The sequence below is a fragment of the Dermochelys coriacea genome, chromosome 2 (assembly GCF_009764565.3).
Source record: "Dermochelys coriacea isolate rDerCor1 chromosome 2, rDerCor1.pri.v4, whole genome shotgun sequence".
Taxonomy (NCBI): Eukaryota; Metazoa; Chordata; order Testudines; family Dermochelyidae; genus Dermochelys; species Dermochelys coriacea.
The window spans coordinates 207,254,929-207,275,386 of record NC_050069.1 but is presented as its reverse complement, the minus strand read 5'-3'; the positions used below and the strand labels follow the sequence as shown (position 1 = coordinate 207,275,386).

The 20,458-nt window shown below is 40.3% G+C and overlaps 1 protein-coding gene across 1 annotated transcript in view; it reads right to left on the bottom strand.

Annotated features, from left to right (window-relative positions):
- Positions 1 to 20,458, bottom strand: part of JAZF1 (JAZF zinc finger 1) — a 283,113-nt gene that overhangs the window by 128,761 nt on the left and 133,894 nt on the right. Inside the window, exon 2 of the mRNA XM_038389921.1 lies at positions 7,891 to 7,963. Coding sequence (XP_038245849.1) covers positions 7,891 to 7,963 — 73 coding nt within the window. The remainder of the gene's footprint in view (positions 1 to 7,890; positions 7,964 to 20,458) is intronic.

Sequence of the window (20,458 nt, the reverse complement as noted above, 5' to 3'; positions counted from 1 at the left end):
CAGTCTTAAAGTCAGTTTTCACTCTTCTTTTTTACAACAGATTAATCTACCCTGTTTTTAATAGCTATGACTAATAAATTATGTAGGAAAAGAGAAAATCATATTTCATTTATTAAGATATATTAAGAGTTTATAGCCAATAAGTTTATCTATTTATCTATTTCTGAGTGGTCACTTATAAAACATCAGTCATTGTGGCATGTATTTCTGATCTATTTTCAAGCCTTTAGTAAACTTCTAGCCTCCTACTTATTGTATACATTTCAGGAGGGGAAGTATTTTATAATTAGGTCTTCGCATCAACTGTTCATTTTTTAAAAATAATACCCACACAATTATTAATATTACTTCTTAGAACAATGAAAATATTTCCCTAGTGATTGCCTTTTTATAATTATCAGTAATGATAATTTAAAAATAAAGTGGATTTGAAAAGATGGATTTGAACTTGATGGATTTTGGTTTTTGGGTCAACAATTTGTTCTCAGTAGTGCCTGATATCAAACATCTTTCTTGGCATAAACGGGCACTGAAAGATCTTTCCCAATAGAAAAATAGGTAATATGTTAAGCCTAAAAACCTTGATAGTGTTTTTCAAGCACAGTACATTATGCGGTACTATAATAAGACAGAGTTAAGAATTGTCTCTACTCAAGTCCCAGGCTAACAGTCTCAGAAACATAAATGAGTATCGTGTAGGTGAGAATGTTCAAATAATAGACTGAGCAAGATTCATAACCATGTTAATTAACTCCAAGGTGCAGCGCACAAGAGAAAAGTGACAAATCATGTAGATTATTGCCACTGATCTTCACATCTAAATGAAATAAGACAAATAGGTGCCTTGAGCCCCTCTTGTTAACGTGCACAAAAGAAAGATCTCTAAGGAGTAGCAGATGTTGCAGCTCAGCATTCTGAAAAACTACCCCGAAGGATTATTGCACTGAAGTCTCTTTCTGGATGGCACCAGAATTACAGATACACATTTCTGTCTACCTTGCAATCTGCTATCCCTGTAATTATGGAATGGATGCAGATGAAGTGCATCAGCTCTGGGAGTACTATATTTTACTAACTCCTATCTTAACTTCTGAGAGTAAAGGGCAATGCAATCAGGAAGCAATCATTAATATTGGTGGATTATAAAAAGAAGGACATTCACTTAAGCCTCGTCTAGACTAGGAATTTGCTGGGATTTCAATCAGTTACTGGTGCAAACCTCTAGACAGTGTAAACCTCTGCAAACTGAGATTTGCACTGGAGAAGATAATCCTGGTTTCAAGCAAAGAAAAACTCCACCAGTGCAAATAGAAGAAGTTTAGCTAGTCTACTCTTGTGCACTAGTACATACTTGGCTGACAGCTGTAATTGCAGCAGATCTCCAGCAGAGATGAGGCCTGAGCTTCAATGACTGAGATGACCATAATTCGGAAGCTGCATTAGAATTTAAGGGGGCTGTGATGCTGGCATACCAAGTGCCAGCTCATGCCAAGGTCCCCATGCCTCAATTGCCACATACATAGCTGGAACCAGTCTGGCTCACTTGTGTGTTAGCATTGTTAAAATGGATATTACAATTATAAGAATGTGGCATGTTTGTAAGTTGCTGTATGCATTAATATCACTTACAATACCTGTATCCTAAGATAATATTTGAGCATTTGTATTGTAAGCCTCTGTATCTCACCAGAAAGGAGAGAGACATTACCTAGTGTGGAATGCTGGTCTCCAACAGAAGCCATCATCTCATGCACAACAGGGAAGACCCATCAACACTAAACAAATTATTGAGGAACAAATTGATTGCTCTTTCCCCTTCCCCTCCTTCCATGAAAATGAGTCATGCAAGTGAATTCCTTCCATCAGCCAAGATTGCAGCTCAGAGCTCAAAGGGGGGAAGGGAATAAAAACCTCTTACAAGAAGGAACTGTAACTGTATGCAGCTTGGACTGTGGGGGCAAGGATTACTAGGCATAAGCAAAAGATCCCAAGTGCTTAGCCTGGGTTAGCCCTGAAGGCCACGCAGAGCTTATTTATTATAGAAGCTTCTACTACTTTTTGAAACTAGTTTGGAACTAATTTGTGTGTATATATGTTTACCGGCTCTAACCCTGCAAATAGATCTCATTTTCTATTCTAATATAATAAATCTTTAGATAATTTATTATAGAATTAGCTACAAATGTTGTCTATGGTGTGAGATCTAAAGTGAAATTGACCTGGGGTAAGTGACTGGTCCTTTGGGACTGGGAATAACCTGAATATTGCTACGATCCTCGGTGTAAGGGACCATTATCACAAAGGTAGGCTCCCCTGGATTGCAAAACAGTTTGGAGTACTGAAGGTCACTGTCTGCAACTCCATGTTAAAGCTGTTACAGTGCCTGAGAAGTTTACACTTGATAATTGGTTCGTGAAATCTAAGTATCAAACTCGCAACCACTTCGGGGTTTGTGCCCTGGTTCTTAACAGTCTGCCCCGAGTTTGGTACTTGTGCTCTTGAGCCACTGCAGGACAGCTTTACAGGAACATAAAACATTCTACCACCTATATTCCGGAAAAAATAGTTTTAGGGATTGGAGATGGAGGAGGAGGGTGAAGAGTGATCTAACATAAAAGAAACACATTTTAGTAACCCCTTTCCTCCACTCTCCACTTCTGCTGCCATTTTTATGTTATTACAGCAGCCATGCAAGACATCATGCAAATATCTCAAATGTAGGCTGTGGTTATATTTGTGTTGCTCATCACATAATGTGACCTATCAGCAGACAATGTAGCCTGCACATGAATGACTTCTCATCATCCTTTCTGCTTTCCCCCACGCACTCAAAATGTACTGATTTTATATTACAATTTTGGCAATCCCACAGCATTAAGAATTCTTACTTTCTCCAGCTCCATGAGAATGCATGGCCCACACAGAACACACTGACCATCCAAACCTGCAGAGGAAGATTGTTTTAGGTCTGGAGCTCACGGCAAGAACCAATCTAAGTTCTGTTCCACTTTGCAACCATAAAAGCATGGTTTCAAAAAAAAAAAAAAAAAAGTACATTGAGTACTTGGTATTTGATATTGAACAGTATGCAATATGCTTATGACATGTAATAGGCTACAAAATCTGAGTTCATAGCCTTGAATAAAGCAGAACTCAGCTCTGGCATACGTAAATGGGAAATAGAATGCATGTCTTTTTAGTACATGGATACAGCTGTTCCCTTGAGCTGCATAGAGCAGGTGGTTCAATGAAATCATTGCTTAAAAAAAATCAAAAAAATTAAATGACAGTAGGTTGGCTAGAAATGAAAAATCAAATAAGGTTTATATGTGCAAAAGTTAATTACTGAAGCAATTAATGTTTGTTCTACAAAATTATGTTGCAAGTGAAACATTTAGGCAAAATAACCACTAACTAAACAGCTTCAATCACACAATTTAAAAGGGAGACAATCCATTTAGAAAATTAGAGTTTAAAGCAGTTTCCAATATTAGGCATGATACTGAAATTACCATTGTCAATTTCTGTGATTTTACAATAACCTTTTCTTAATTTTTAAATGCCTCTCACCCAAAGACTTATGTACAAAAACAAACACACTGCAGGATGGGGGAATAAAAATATGCTCTCTAACTTTATGTTAATAGTGCACAAAAATGTATCAGATAAACATTTTTGAAGTTAGTGGCATCCCTTTAAATCTTCTTTAAAGAGTGATGCTTTCTCCAGGAAGAACAGTCACTTTTGTTGTAGATTTCAGAGTGGTAGCCGTGTTAGTCTGTATCAGCAAAAAAAACCGAGGAGTACTTGTGGCACCTTAGAGACTAAAATTTATTTGGGCATAAGCTTCTGTGGGCTAAACCCGATGAAGTGGATTTTAGCCCACGAAAGCTTATGTCCAAATAAATTTGTTAGTCTCTAAGGTGTCACAAGTACTCCTCGTTTTTTTTGTCAGAGGAAATCATGCCAACGCCAACAATTATTAACCATGTGTATCTTCTTTTGTCGGGTAAAATAGTCACTCACTAAAAGGCACTCCAGTGCTTACTTTCATGTACTTCCCCCATTATTTCACTGTCATCCCTCCTCTGGAGCAGAAACTATCCCAAGTTTTATGGTGGATTTTAGATTTGGGGTGGGGGCAATCCATCAACAAAAGCTAAGATGGGACCAACACACTTATTTCACGTATACCTTAGGCAAGTTTAAACTCAGTGAGTTGGTATTGCAGTCTATTGTCAGTACTTTTCACTAAGACCTAGGTTCAGTCTGCCCAGGCTTATGAGGTTGAGAGCAGTGACAGACTCAGATTCGTATCTCAGCCTCCACAGAGCATAGATGGAGATAGAAACTGGCATCTTAGCTATTGATATTGTGACAAAGTTCCTCCTTTACCTTGGTGGGTCTTGTGCTTACTGGCAGATTTGCTCGCCTCAGACATTCACGGCAGCCTTCAGTTTGGCCGTTTTCGTGAACCCACAGTCCAGGTCAGCTCCTCCCGTGTCTGACCAGGAGTTGGAAGGTTTGGAGGGAACCCGGGCCCACCTTCTACTCCGGGTTCCAGCCCAGGGCCCTGTGGACTGCAGCTGTCTAGAGTGCCTCCTGGAACAGCTGCATGACAGCTACAACTCCCTGGGCTACTTCCCCATGGCCTCCTCCCAACACCTTTTTTATCCTCAGTCCTCCAACAGTACATGTTCTCACTCTCAGCTCTTCACACGCGCACCACAAACTGAAGTGAGCTCCTTTTTAAACCCAGGTGCCCTGATTAGTCTGCCTTAATTGATTCTAGCAGCTTCTTGATAGGCTGATTAGAACACCTGCAGCCAATCTGTTTTAATTGTTTCCAGAAAGTTCCTGATTGTTCTGGAACCTTCCGTGTTACCTTACCCAGGGAAAAGGGACCTACTTAACCTGGGGCTAATACATCTGCCTTCTATCACTCTCCTGTAGCCATCTGGCCTGACCCTGTCACAATACGTATAATCCCATATAGTACATGTCTCAAATACATATCTCCCAAGTGACTGGAAAAGAAAAAACATCCCAAGAAACACTGAATTTTCTATAAAAGAAACCCAAACATCCCCAAAACCGATTTACCCAAAACGGGGAAACCTGTTTTAAATGAAGAATGATGCCATGTTGTGTGTGATACTTCATGTATGTTTAGTTAGGACTAAATGGTGCGCTTTAGTAAAATCCCTAAATAAGGGGCATTGCTTAGTTGTACTGCCTCGAGAGCAGACCACATCTCTCTCTCACAATATGGTTCCTGGTTCACCCTTCTCTCAGGGGAGAAGTAATCTGCACCAGCCCTCTGCCTTGCACAGGCTACTTGCCTCTGCTCTGGCTCAGCTGAGCTGTCTGGCACATCAAGGAAGGGGAGAGAAAGTCAAGGCTCCATCTGCTCCCCATTCATGCCCTGTCCACCTGAATAGGGCGAAGAGAGGGAGGTGAGATGAGGCTGTGATGATAGATACAACTAGCCATCTAACTCTCCTGCACTGGCACATACTGAGAATCACAACTGCGCTCTCATTCAACAATTTAAAAGCAAGAGCTTTATTAGCTAGATAAATAATTTTTAAAAAGTTATTTAACTTCTCAGCAACTTCAAGTCTTAATTTAAATACCTCTGGTGACTCAGGCCAGACTTTAAAAAGAAAGAGACACTGGTTAAGGTAAATTTTCAAAACACTAAATAGAGTTTTAGCCAGGCAGCTCCCTTTACTGCTTTGAAATGTCACAAGTGCACTTTAGTGAGTGACTCTTTACAGGAAGCAACAAGATTACAAAAGTAAATCCATACCCCAATGTCCAGCATCTTGCAAAATATTTATTTTTAATAATTCTAAATTACTGACAAAATGAAATGAATGATGATCAGATGATTAAAAAGCCTGGAGCCTTTTAAAGAGAATGAAAATAAAGTGTCTCATTTCAGGCCTTCCCCACATACTGTCTCCTAAAAAGAGACTGTAGAGCAAGCACAAACTAACTAGTAAACAACAACAAAACTTTGCACGTTATACATACACCTCTACCCCAATATAAAGCGGTCCTCAGGAGCCAAAAAATCTTATCGCGTTATAGGTGAAACTGCATTTTATCGAACTTGCTTTAGCCTCAAGCATTTCCGTTATTAATAGTCACTTCCCGCCCCCTGACTGACCCCTTAGAACCCCCGACCCATCCAACCCCCCCGGCTCCTTGTCCCCTGACTACCTCCTCCAGAGACTGCCTGCCCCTAACCACCCCTCCCAAGACCCCACCCCCTATCTAAGCCCCCCTGCTCCTTGTCCCCTGACCGCCCCCTCCAGAGAACCCCCTGTCCCTAATCACCCCCAGGACCCCACTCCCTATCCAACCCCACTGCTCCCTGTCCCCTGACTGCCCCAACCCCTATCTACACCCCCATCCCCTGACAGGCCGCCAGGACTCCCATACCCTATCCAACGCCCCATTTCCCATCCCCTGACTGTCCCACCCCAGAACCTCTGAACCATCCAACCCCCCTGCTCCCTATCCCCTGACCCCCCCCCCAAGACCCTCTGCCCCTTATCCAACCCCTTGGCCGCGCCCCAGCACCCTTAACACACCGCTCAGAGCAGCGTGTCGGAGCCAGACGTGCTGACACACTGATCCGCCGGAGCACGCAGCCCCACTCCCCAGAGCGCTGCTTTCCCGTGTTATATCCAAATTTGTGTTACATTGGGTTGCATTATATAGGGGTAGTGGTGTAGTACCTTCAGTTTGAGAACATCAGAGTACTTTCAATTCTTTTAAGTAGATCTCACAACACCTTTGTGAATTAGGAACTATTACAACATATCCATTTTATTGATGGGAAAATCAAGTCACAGAAAGTAACATGATTTAATGATTTGCATACGGTCTAGACACAAATCAGAGGGAGAAATGGGAATGGAATACAAAATACTTGAGTCCTAGTCCCTTGCTGTAACTACTCGAGTACAACCCTGTCAAAGATCCTAGGTACATTCGTGGGTGGCTAGCCCAAGCCACTGCCCATGCCACCACAACCACACTACTATTTTTAGTGGACTAAAAACTAGCTGGAGCAGAGCTAGTGCATATGTGTCTATTCTAACTGGGAATTACAGCAGTGTAGATATACTCCTAAATAACACTTCACAGAGAATTGTTTAATAATTCATCCATATAAATTAGACTTCAGTCATGGAATTACAAAAACTGATAACATCCAGACATGTATTCATGTCGGCCCTGATTATACATATGCAGGCAGTCCCTTACCCCGAACAGAAAATTTCTGAAGTCAATAAGGCTCCTTATGAGCTCAGCAGTTTGCATGTCAGGCTCAGACTGCAGTATTAGTCCCTTAATTGGTAGGACCCTTTTCCCTCCACCGCTTTTAATTTCTACATATTCAGAACATTTTCTCATAGAAATGGTGCGTCTTTACAAAGACTTATGCTAGCCAACATGCCAAATACATGCTAGCTTTAAAAAGGCTTCTCTTGCCAGGTGCAAATGAAGTGACCTTATAGATTTTTTTTAAAAAAAGCATACCAGTTTGCAACCATCTCCAAATAGTCATTTTGATTAAACCAAATATATTCTGTTATAGATATTTTAACACAGAATATTTTAAAACACTTGTTTTGTACAATATAGGTCTTAACATAAAAAGATTTAATTCTCAGCCTACGCTATCAAGATGATCAGATATCAAGTAAATTATGTAAATATTTTCAGAAGTTAGCAAACATGCAGTATAAAATTTTAAATAAAGTAAGAAGTGTGTAGTATGTGCACTGTTCTGGTATATATAGTATGCACATATATTGCTGACAGTCAGGGCAAACCACAGGGGGTCATATTTACACTGAAAAAAATGCTTACCTGTTAATGTAACTTAGAGCAACATATGTTGGCTGTTGTAGTTCTTGTTTCTCTAACACACGTGGGTCTGTATCTGTAATAAAAATAGAAGTACGAATTTGCAATATTTGTATTGAAATATAGGAGACTATAAGCAACATTTCTGAAGAAAAATGGAAAGTAGCTAAATCCCTTCTTAGAATAAGCTCAGTACAGCACAATCATTTGTTCATTCATTCATAAACAACAAGATATTGCATTACTTTTCAAGGGAATTCCAAACATCAACTGTGATAGAATTTCCATCTGTCATGCAAACTTCATAATCCCTCTCATAAATATTAGTTTTCATTGCTTACGGCAACAATGTTGGCATCGTTTCCATGGTTTACACTGTTAAAAATGAAATAGAGTCAAAAATTAAAGATTTCTTTTAAGACATTTCTAAAGTTGATCAACAAATTGTGACACTTTACAAAAGGACCAGTTTTCACAAACAGCTATCTGTTGAGGTTCATCATCTATTTACCTCAGCGCACACAAATTCTGCTTCTTCTCCTACCCTAGGTGTGTTATTTTCTAACTCTTTCAATCAGAAATGCACATGAAAGTACACATGTAGCAAAATATATGCCCAGCAAAAGATTGTCCTTCGGAAGCACAGAAGCAAGCATTCGTCAATTCCCACCAACACTGAGTTTACAGTTCAAGAATGAACTGTACCTGGTTTTATGCACTAGTCTTGTTCAATTCAACTTTGCTTTTATCTAAACAAAGAAGCAGTCTTAGTCCATGTTGCTGAAACGAAGAAGAAAGAGCATACACATTTTTTAAAATGGCCCATGTTCCAATACAGCCCCTTTAGAAATTAAAAACAAAAAAGGTTTTTAACAAAATGTGCATCATGCAGATAAACATGACCATACAGTCATTATCACAAACTGCGTGCATGTCTTTAACAGCAATTCTATGGACAACTTATGTTTCCTAACTCTGAAGAATGCAGCCTGTTTTACTAAATAGCTCTCTATAGTACTGCTGGTATCCATCTTTCATTTCTCACTGCAAAGATGATTGTCAACACACTTATGCAATATTCTAGACTGAACCTATTTTCTCCACATAGCTTTAAGCCATGTTATTTTTCAAAAGTTCATTTCCCTAATATTGTCATATGTGCTTTTGAGCTAGTCAGAAGCATCTGTATTCTATTTAAAAACATTCCAGTAATAATCTTAGGCCCCAGCTCTTTAGCCCTACACAGGTAAAACTTCTATCAAAAGGAATAGCAGTTCTTGACTGATGAGTACAAAATTATTCAGCCCTCAGTTTTAGTCAATTAACATTTTATTTAATGAGTGCAGTCATTCCTGGGCTTCCATAAAGCTTAAGAATAATTCAAAAAGACTTCCCTCGGCCCCCCGCATTTGTTCCATGACAACTCAGACTCTATGTTTGACAACATACTTCACCAACACGCCCATACATAGATGGAAACTTACAATGACAACATATTTGATTGAGCAGGTTCAGAGAACAGTCACATATACATACATAGTGTCAAGCAGATCAACAACCCATAGCCAATTACTTTTAACAGGAAACAGACCTTTTCTTATGTCTGAAAAGCAGTTGCAGACTACAGAGATTACAGCGATCACCAACACACAGTGCGCTGGACTGCTCTAACTGAAGATAGTTACAAATCAATTATCTTATATGTTATCTTTATGCTCCACTCAACCAGGAACAGCAGGCTCAAACACAAAAGATCTCTTTTATGTGCCTTTGCATTACTGTGAAACCTCCATTCATTTAGCAAGCCAAGCACACAACCTGCGTCATGATGAACTCTGTTAGATTTACATCTTTGTGGTTCAAGGTCTATCATGGGACTGCCTTCATGCAGAATGTCTGCAGAGCATTATCCCCTGTCGGGGTCATCCTAAAACTGCTTCAACCCAAGTTTAGGCATCTGTGGCTAAATGACTGAAGCTTCCCTAATCCAGTTCTTAACTTGGATTAACCTTCATCAACAATGAACAGTTTCTGTGACTGAATGAGGCAACTGAATGGGGCTGGTTTGAGTCAGAGCGCTACATGTATACGTGGGAGAGAGGGGCTAAGGGAAAAACTTTAGTGGAGTGTCCACCACCTATTTGCTTTATGGGAGCAGCTCCCCCTAGCACTGATGGAAGATAAGGAAGACCACATGACGTTCATCTTGATATGTCAGAACAGAGTGTGGGAAACTGTTTACCTAGCATCTGCGCACAGGACAGATCAAAACTGAACCCTCAGATCACTATTTGTAGCATTCTTGTAGCATCTTTTACTGGACCAACTTCTGATGGTGAAACAGACAAGCTTTCGAGCTACACAGAGCTTATATTCACAAATTGTCCAGGAACAGGTAGCAAAGGTCTCATGTTATAGTATATATTACAAAATGTCTTCAGTGAATGATTTTTAGTTTGCTAATCATTTGGTAATTACACTTCACACATAGTGCTGTGTTGAACAGCTATACAAGTCATGAGATATTCCTTCTGTTCTCTGGTTGGATGACACACATAAGTCACCAAAAAAGCAAATAATATATATTGTGAAATTTGTAATTACTTTAAAAACTGCTTTTGCATTTGCACTTCTAAAGCTTGAGACCTTGAATGTATGCAGAAAGAAAACATAAAAGGGTAGTACATATGCTCAAGCTGAAATTCACTTTCAAATTTAAAAGTTCCAAAAATGTTTTCCACTAGACTAATGAAAACCACATTTGCTTTTCTAAATATTTATTTTTCCCTATAATAATGTACCTTACTTGCACTTAGCACCTCTTATCAGTCTCTCAAAGCACAATTATTCATTGGCTTTTGGAGTGGAACTTTAAAGCTCACCTGCATAGGAGGGTGAAGCTGTGGGACCAACAGAAGCAGTTGCTGCTGTCTTCTGACCTTTTGGATAATTTCTTCTCTGTTTCACTCCTCCGAACAGCTTTCATTCCAGCTTCACATACTTGGTTCTGCAAGACTACAACTAACTATTCTCTCACTACTCCTGCTTTTGTTCCAGCCACACAGGAAGACAAGACAATGGGAGTAGTTTAATTAAGCTGCAACTTTATTCACTTAACATATCTGGGGAATACTCGGCAATAATTCACATGGTGCAGGTCATAATTTTTTTCTTAATTGCTTCCATTTATTTGGGGGAGGGCTGCCATCCGCCCTCTCCTTTCCCAACCTGGGCACAGCCAGCATAGGCACTGACTCCATGGGTGCTCTGGGGCTGGAGCACCCACGGGGAAAAATTAGTGGGTGCTCTGCACCCACTGGCAGCCAAGCTCCCCTCACCCCCTCCTCTTCCTCCCCAAGCGGGCTGTATCCCCGCTCCTCTGCCTACCTCCCAGCATTTCCTGCCTGGCTGCCACTAAACAGCTGTTTGGCGGCATTAGCATGCTCCGGGAGGGAGGGGGAGGAGGCGGAGAAGAGGTAGGGTCGGGGATTTGGGGAAGGAGTTGGAATAGTGGCAGGGAGGCGGCGGAGTTAGGATGGGGACTTTGGGGAAGTCCCAAAGTGATACTTTGGGGAAAGGGTTGGAATGGGGTCAGGGCAGGGGTGGGGCCTCATGGAAGGGGTGGAGAGGTGCTGGGGCCGGGGGGGTTGAGGACCCAGGGGAAAGTAGGGAAGTTGGAGCCTATGACAGCCAGCCCATTGCTGAGACCCCACAGTTCTCCCCTCGTATGTAGGTTCAGAGGGATGGGAAAATAGGGAGGGAGGACTGTCTCCCTGCTGTACCAGATGTTAGGAACCCCAACCCCCTTCTTCCAACTTCCTTAGGGGATGCCTCCCCTAAATCCACTTCCAACTCCTGTTTATGAGGGAACTGTATCCCTCTGTAACGAGTAGCCACAAAGGATACCTGCCACACTTGCTATCCACTAAGTGCAACATCTTGACCTAACCTCCTTATCTACCTCACCAGGTCCCTGACCTGAGAAAAAACCTACCCCGCTTCCTGAGCCATCCCTAGCTATTCTGGGGCCCTATGCAGCCCCCCTTCAGGGTGTGTGGGGGGGGCCTCAGGCCTGAAGACACGGGGGTAAGTCGACCTAAGCTACGTCAACTCCAGCTACATTATTCATGTAGCTGGAGTAGCATAACTTAGGTCAACTTACCCCGGTAGCGAAGACAAGCCCATAGTCTTGAACCCTATTAGCTATTTCCTCATTCCTTACCCCTGACTTCCTCTCCATGCCCATACCAGTACCCTTTCCCTTCATGCCTGATCCCTTCACAAGATCTCATTTTCATTTCTTTATCTCCCTTTCTCTGCTCCCACTTCCATCCCACCAATTTCTCATTCCCCCTTAAAATTGTCAATGCAGCTATTGAATGAGATAAAATAAAAAAACATTATATAGATATGTATAAACACAAATCAACATTTGCACACGACAAACCTAAGGTATCCCATGAATTTTTACTCCACTAACCCTTGTAGTTACTTTTTCTATTCTCTATGACCTTTTAGTGTGCTCTTTCTTATTTTGCCCTGCTTTAGCCCTGCTTTAATTACAGGTAGTGTCTATTTTATTTTTCTGGATGGCACTAGTGACTTTGGGGTATATAATGAATGCATGCTATTATTTATTAGTAATTATTAGTTAAAACCTATTTTTTACCTACATCAGCTGTGAATTATTATACCCATTTTACTGTTGGGTAAACTGAAGTACAAAGAGATTAATTGTCTTACTCAAGTTTAAAGAGCAAGTTAGTGGCAGTGCCTGACACCAAAGCCATAAACCCTGACTCCAAGTCCTCTGCTGTCTTTCACTCTCTCTTCCCAAAGGCATTCACACAGACATTTCACATTGTTTTCTAAATATCATCCATTTGAATAACCAACATATATATTGTCCAAAGTTAAATTAATAGTTCTGATACCTGTGTTTGCGACACTGTATAGGTTGTACTTGTGGTGTGACAAGGAAATTATTACATGCACTCAAATGATAAAACATATCTGTGTATCTCAAGAAGAAATATAAGTCTCTTACGAAATAAATATATAAAATGCTCAGCCAATGTTTCCTTAACTACTTGTAGGCTAGTAATCTTAGTACAAAGTTGCCTAACAGTTTTCGATGGGACACCTATAGAGTTAAATGTATTTGCAGATGACGAATCTTCAATACATCTCACTGTAAGCATCCACAAATCAGTGCACACAAAAAGCTGCAGGAATTGATCAGTTGTTGGTCCTGCACAAGTATCACTTTAACCACTTGCTTTCTGAGTTATCAGTGTGTGGTACTAATGACTCACTATTTTACTACTTTCATTAATTATATAGTGAAGCTCTTTAGATCCAGTAGAACAAAGCTTCACTTCCCAACTGCAAAATATACAAGCCACCTTCATTATTTTTTCTCTCTCACGCAATGCAATATGCAACACTGAATACATTTTACAGCATCTGGAGAGCAGCAATAAGCAGTTTTTGTAGCACAGCTCTTTACCGTACAGTTCTTTCTCTCTCACACATCCCCCCTACAGTACTAGGTCTTCTAATGAAGCGTTCTAACAAGGGAACTTCTTCCCTTCCCTTCATATTGCATTGTTACTCTGCCTGTACACAGCTTTGCTATAAGAGATGGAACATAACGCTAATTAAAATAAAACAAAACATACAGCTACCCAGATGCTACTCTGCTTTGTTTGGTTATGCCACTGTTAAAACTTGAACATTGACTAAAACAGTCATGATATGATCAACTTCAGTAAATAATAGGACGTAAACACTTACATTTTTCATGCCAATATGACATGTTTTAAACTGGCAAGGAGACAAGAAGTGTCAGCACTTAACTAATCTGGTCTTCCAAAACTATAAATAACGATACTGCACCATCTTTATATGGCTGTTGTAGGAAGCCGAGCTTTTTCAGTGGAGCATGTTATAAAAAAAATGATTCACTGACTACAGCACCAAGTTCTGATGTTAGAATGTAACATCCTTGCAACTCTTAACATCTTGCACACAAACACACTCTACAGTGTTCTTTTAAAACTCAGGAAGCAACTTTGTTTCAATAAGTGAAACAAACAAAAACCCAAAACCCAAAAGCTCACCCTGCCACACTGACTAAATATAATTTTCACTAATGCCAATTATATCCTTTTCTTTCACATGAACATTTTATCATAAAAACATACACTATTATAGTTACTAATTTTATGTCAATTTACTATTCTTAAATACAGAGTTTTAAATCAGGTATACACTCGATAAAGATCAGACGGTTTTTATAAGAAAATTGAATAAAGCTTATTAAAAAAAATCTAAAAAATATAAGCCACAGTGATAACTGGCTTTATTCTCCATTGTCTTTTTTACCTTATTTAGTTATTGACACTGATGTAAGAAGGGTGAAAAACACTACCTAAATTGCAATGGTGGCATTTTACACCCACTTTGCATTCCTTTCTAAACACAAAGCAAGGCAGTAAAGAATCAGGCACAATTGTTGGCAGTGAACTGAATAATAATAGTCCACTGAGCCAGAATCTTTCACCTCTAGATCCCAGGTTCAAAGCGAGCCTAGATTGTTACCTGAAAACTTTTTAAGAGGCCTTTAAAATGAATTGATAGTCTTAATCCAATTCCTGGTGATCAGGTGTCCTTATTACAAAACTATTACTAGTACTAGTACTATTTGTGATAGTCTCAGAAGAAAGACTAATGGCTGAATGGGGTGAAGACTGAACTATTCTTTCACTTCATAGAGGTAGTCTTTCCAGAGCAGAGGTGAATGTGCTGTCAGACCAGTGGTGAGAAAGCTTGCACTGCCAGGGGCTATATTGCAAGAGTTTTGCATTAGCAGAGGACTTTAAGCAAAGATCATCAAAGTTGGGTGCCTAAAGTGTGGCACATAAATCCATACTGAGATGCAAAGTAAGTTGCCCAATTTTCAAAGGTGCGTATCATCTGTAACTCTTATTGACTTCAGTGGAGTTGCATCTACTGCGTGTCTCTGAAAAAAAAAACAGGCCACTAATTTTGGCCCCTAATATTAAGTTTTAAAGCTGAGTCTTATCTCCAGAGCCAATCACTCCAATCCATCCCATTACATGAGCACTAAATTCACAACAACAGAATCACAAAATATTTTCAGGATTTTTAGAATAACTATTTCTCTGTTTCTAATAAATTGTAGAGAATGTGCACATTTCCCCCAATATTTAAAAAAAAATAAAAATCCTGGGTGCTATTTTCAAAAATACCTAAATAACAGGAGCATTGACTTTCAGTGGGACCTGTGCTCCTAAGTCACTTAGGGACTTATGAAAATCAACTCCTTAACATAAAATCAAAACAGATGCACAACATACTATTATAGGTTTCAGAGGAGGAGCTGTGTTAGTCTGTATTCGCAAAAAGAAAAGGAGTACTTGTGGCACCTTAGAGACTAACAAATTTATTTGAGCATAAGCTTTCGTGAGCTACAACTCACTTCATCGGATGCATTTGGTGGAAAATACAGAGGGGATTATAGGTTCTCAAAGGTCTCCAAATTCCCCATTAACTTCATTTGAAGAACATTCATGCACATATTACCACCTACACACCATCCAGCATCAGCTTCGAATGTCTGTTTTATTTAACTTGGTATTTCACTTCACCTTAAAAACTGGCTGATATAAATCAGCTCAGCTCATTAATTATAGCTACGCTTCCCTAAACACTAGCTTACTTCAACTAATGTATGCCAAATATATATATATTTGTATGCCAAATATATTATATTAGCTGTTTCGTGGCTTGAAGGAGCTCGGGGGGGGGGGGGGAAGCAAAGGCACGGCAGGCTCAGGGGAGGGGTGAGGGGGGCAAGGTCTATGGCAGAGCCAAGGGCTGAGCAGTGAGCAACCCCCATCACATTGGAAAGTTGGCACCTGTAGCTCCAGCCCTTACAAGAGCCACATATTAACTTCTGAAGAGCTGCATGTGGCTCCGGAGTCACAGGTTGGCCACCCCTGCTCTAGATGCTAATTTAATACAAAATCCTTATTAATGATTCCATGCTTGGGCTCAGCAACAGAACTGACCAGCTCACTGGGCATTTTCTGATTTTTGTACATAAAAACAGAATAAAAGAAATAAAAGAAAACAATCAGTTAACATCTATTTGATTTACTTGTGACAACATCAGAAACGTCGCAGTGATTCTAAGGTGCTGACAACACTTGGATATACTATGAAAAAATCATCAGGTAAAATTATGGATTTTATGATCATTTTAAATCTTTCAAGATCATGCTTTTAGCTTAATTATAGCACGCTAATAATTGGCCATATTGCTCCTTGGGTATGAACAATGTAACTAAAAGTAACCTTTGGAGCTGTCATGTTATCTTCAAACAGGCAATTAAAGTGAAAAATGAGAGTGTACATAACTTTCCAGCACTGTCTATTATATATAAAGAACATTACATAAAAACAAGGGCAAGACAGTGGGATTCAACCCAAACATTTAGCAGCTCAGTCGCATCTTAATTTGTTTGCTTTAAAAATGCACTCTCCTGTCATTTTCTGATCCTATAACTGTGGGTTCTGCTGCCATGAAAAGAGTTCTTTATTTCCTATTTACAAATTAAAAGGACTTTCCCTCCCATAACACGAAAACCTTTGGGGATTAATTCATATCTTAAAGTACAGTCATTATTTGAACTTAGGCTGTAACAAATATGCTTGGATAACCACAGAATCATAGAACTGGAAGGGACTTTGAGAGGTCATCTAGTCCAGTCCCCTGCACTCATGGCAGGACTAATTATTTAGACCAGGGATTGGCAACCTTTGGCATGTGGCTGTCAGGGAAATCTGCTGGCGGGCTGGGATGGTGTGTTTACCTGCACCGTCTGCAGGTTTGGCCGATGGCAGCTCCCATTGGCCGCGGTTCACCATTCCAGGCCAATGGGGGCTGCAGGAAGCAGCAATCAGCGTATCCCTCAGCCCGCACCGCTTCCTGCAACGCCCATTGGCTTGGAACAGCGAATCGCAGTCAGTGGGAGCTGCGATTGGACGAACCTGTGGACGCTGCAGGTAAACAAACCATCCTGGCCTGCCAGCGGATTTTCCTGATGGGCCGCGTGTCAAAGGTTGCCAATCCCTGATCTAGACCATCCCTGCCAGGCGTTTGTCTAACCTGCTCTTAAATCTCCAATGATGGAGATTCCACAACCTCCCTAGGCAAACTTATTCCAGTGCTTAACCCTGACAATTAGGAATTTTTTCCTAATGTCCAACCTAAACCTCCCTTGCTGCAATTTAAGCCCATTGCTTCTTGTCCTATCCTCAGAAGTTAAGAAAAACAATTTTTCTTCCTCTTCCTTGGAGCAACCTTTTACATACTGAAACCTGTTACCATGTCCCCTCTCAGTCTTCTCTTTTCCAGACTAAACAAACCCAATTTTTTCAATCTTCCCTCATAGGTCATTTTTCTAGACCTTTAAATAATTTTTGTTGCTCTTCTCTGGACTTTCTCCAAATTGTCCACATTCTTCCTGAAATGTGGTGCCCAGAACTAGACACAATACTCCAGTTGAGGCCTAATCAGAGCGGAAGAATTACTTCTCGTGTCTTGCTTACAACACTCCTGCTAATACATCCCAGAATGATGTTTGCTTTTTTCGCAACAGCGTTACACTGTTGACTCATATTTAGCTGTTGGTCCACTGTGACCCCCAGATCCCTTTCCGCATATGACAGTCATTAATCATGAATTAATGGACAGGGGATCATGCTACTGATTTGTTTCTATATTTGCAAGAAATTTGAATAGTAGGATTTGAGTTATCAGAATTTAATAGCAGTTGTCACTTTAATTTGGGTTAGTACACCCCTCTTTTTATTACATCTTAGCATCTAGATACAATGATGATAGGTGATAGGTATGCAAGTGCGTATATATAAATACACACATACACTTTTCTGTATAAATACATACACAAATTACATGCATGCACACACACCTTAGATAAATGGAAAATAACACAAATCATGAAGAAAATCCCCATGTCTAATAAGATCCACAAACTTTATATATAGTGGACATTGGTTCTACATAGGTGTACAATAACTCCACTTTACTTACTCTTGATTTGCACCAGTTTACACTCATTGGGCTTGAGTCACCTCTCATTTATAGAAAGAAAAAAAACCTATGATAAGTAAAAGTAAAATACATAGGAAAATAAGCTTTAATAAAATAACAAGGGGTGATTGTGATTCGTTAAGATAAGAGTATATGTTATGACTACAACTCCCTAGTAATATTCCCAGCATCTCATGTCTGAGATTATTATAATAGGATACTGCAAGGTGGATACTTACTACTTTCCACACAAATAAAAGGTAATTGTTGGTAACTAGTTGCAAATATACATATGTCACATACTGATGTCTCATGATCTTTTAGATGTAGCTAGCTGCAAGCGCACTTCATATGCTATAATGATTTTCCACTTATGTTAATTAGTTTTTATTTGAAACCAGTAATTCTTACTGTATCACAAGGCAATAATTAATGGTTACTATGAGTGGGTAAAATATTCATTAATCAAGTCAACAGACAAGAGACCTGCAGAGTGTTGGAAAGGTCCTTACAGAAGAAGAGAAAAATGAAACTGCTGGGACTTTATTTAAAAAAAAAAAAGCAGCCAAAACCTATTCAGTTATATAGAGTTCAAAAGGTTTAAATCTAATGTGCAATCATCTAAATATCAGATTATATTGGGGACTCGCATCAAACTCCACAACTGTATTCTTGTATAGGTATGGCAGGAAACTACTTTTATTAAAATCACCAAACTTCACATATTAACTTAACCCCAAGAAATTTTATCCTTACAGGATGTCACTGAGAAGTATTTAAAAAAAATAAAAATAAAGGAGAGCTATTCTCATTACCTTCCAAAAAGATAAGCAAAGAAAACAAAATTCACCTAATTTTGGCACTCTCTAAAAAGGTCAGCAACTGAATTAAACTTGTTTTGTTCCAACTGTGCTATCAGCATTTTCAGTTCCTTTTCCCATCCCCTGTTATACAGATTCACTTTAGGTGCTTAAACACAAACAGATTAAACAGGCAATAAAGACTAATTTACCCAAAATGAAAAAAAAATGAAGCTCCCAGATTATTTTTAAAAAGTCAAAAACACATAATTTCAGGGTATTGTGTTATCCCATAATAAAGCTGCCTCTGCTTTTCTCCCTTTCTATTCTGAAACAAATATGTATCCACAAGCCTCTCTTTCTATCCCATTTGGAGACAAGTTCTCTGGGTGACTGTGACTGGCCACAGGACTTCTACTTTCCCCACCCTGCCAATTCCCCTATCCCCAACAAACATACATTTTCCCCACCGTCTAAGGCCCTACACCAGGGGTCTCAAACACGTGGCCCACAGGGTTTTTTTTCTGAGGCCTGCCAGCTCCCTGCGGCCCCCCGCCTCCCAGAATTTACCGAGATTGGGTCCGGCGCAGAGGGGGCAGGGCAGGCTCCCTGCCTGCCTGCCCTGACCCCATGCTGTTCGGGGAAGCAGCCAGGACCTGGGTTGAGGGGGGCCCACGGGGTCTGTGTGTTGCCCTGGCAGCTCCTCTAGGGACCTCCCTCGAAGCTCCCATTGGCTGGGAATGGGGGCAGGGAAGGGGTGGGAAGAGGCAGGGCAGAGGTGGGGCCTCACAGAAGGGGTGGAGTGGGGGGCAGAGCCAGGGCAGCAGGGGAATGGGGGTGGTCAGTGGTGCGGCCCTCAGGCCAATGTACTAGTCCTCGTGTGGCCCTTGTAGTCATTTGAGTTTGAGATCCCTGCCCAAGTATCTTTCCAACTTACAGACACAAAGCGTCAGTTTTGGGCACTGGTCTTTTTGGCAGGTTGCTCTGCTACCACTGGACAAAAAGAAAAGGAGTACTTGTGGCACCTTAGAGACTAACAAGTTTATTTGAGCATAAGCTTTTGTGAGCTACAGCTCACTTCATCGGATGCTGTAGCTCACGAAAGCTTATGTTCAAATAAATTTGTTAGTTTCTAAGGTGCCACAAGTACTCCTTTTCTTTTTGAGAATACAGACTAATACGGCTGCTACTCTGAAACCTACCACTGGTCAGTTGGCCCTGCCCAAACAAAGCCCAGTCCTGCCAACAAATTTGTGTGGGTAGACCCCTGCACCCTTGCATAATTCAATGGGGGTCTACTCAAGCAGAGCCAGGGGGAAAACAGGGGCCAAAAATGGTTTTCATACAACTTTGACCATCTCTATCCTTGATTTACAAATTTCTTGCCACGTATCATTTGTGTTTTTCTTAGTTGTTCAAATCAAGCATAAAAGAGTGCAGAGCACAGAATAAGTCAAACAATTCTTATTAAAATGAGTATCAGGACTCTCAATCTAGGATAAACAATTTTTAAAGCCCTTCATTTCTGGTTTTTAACAATTTTTACCAAAAGTTTTCCAGGTTTTATAAAAGCTTTTATTCAATTTTTACTGATTTTTCACCTGAATTTTGGACCACACAAGTACAT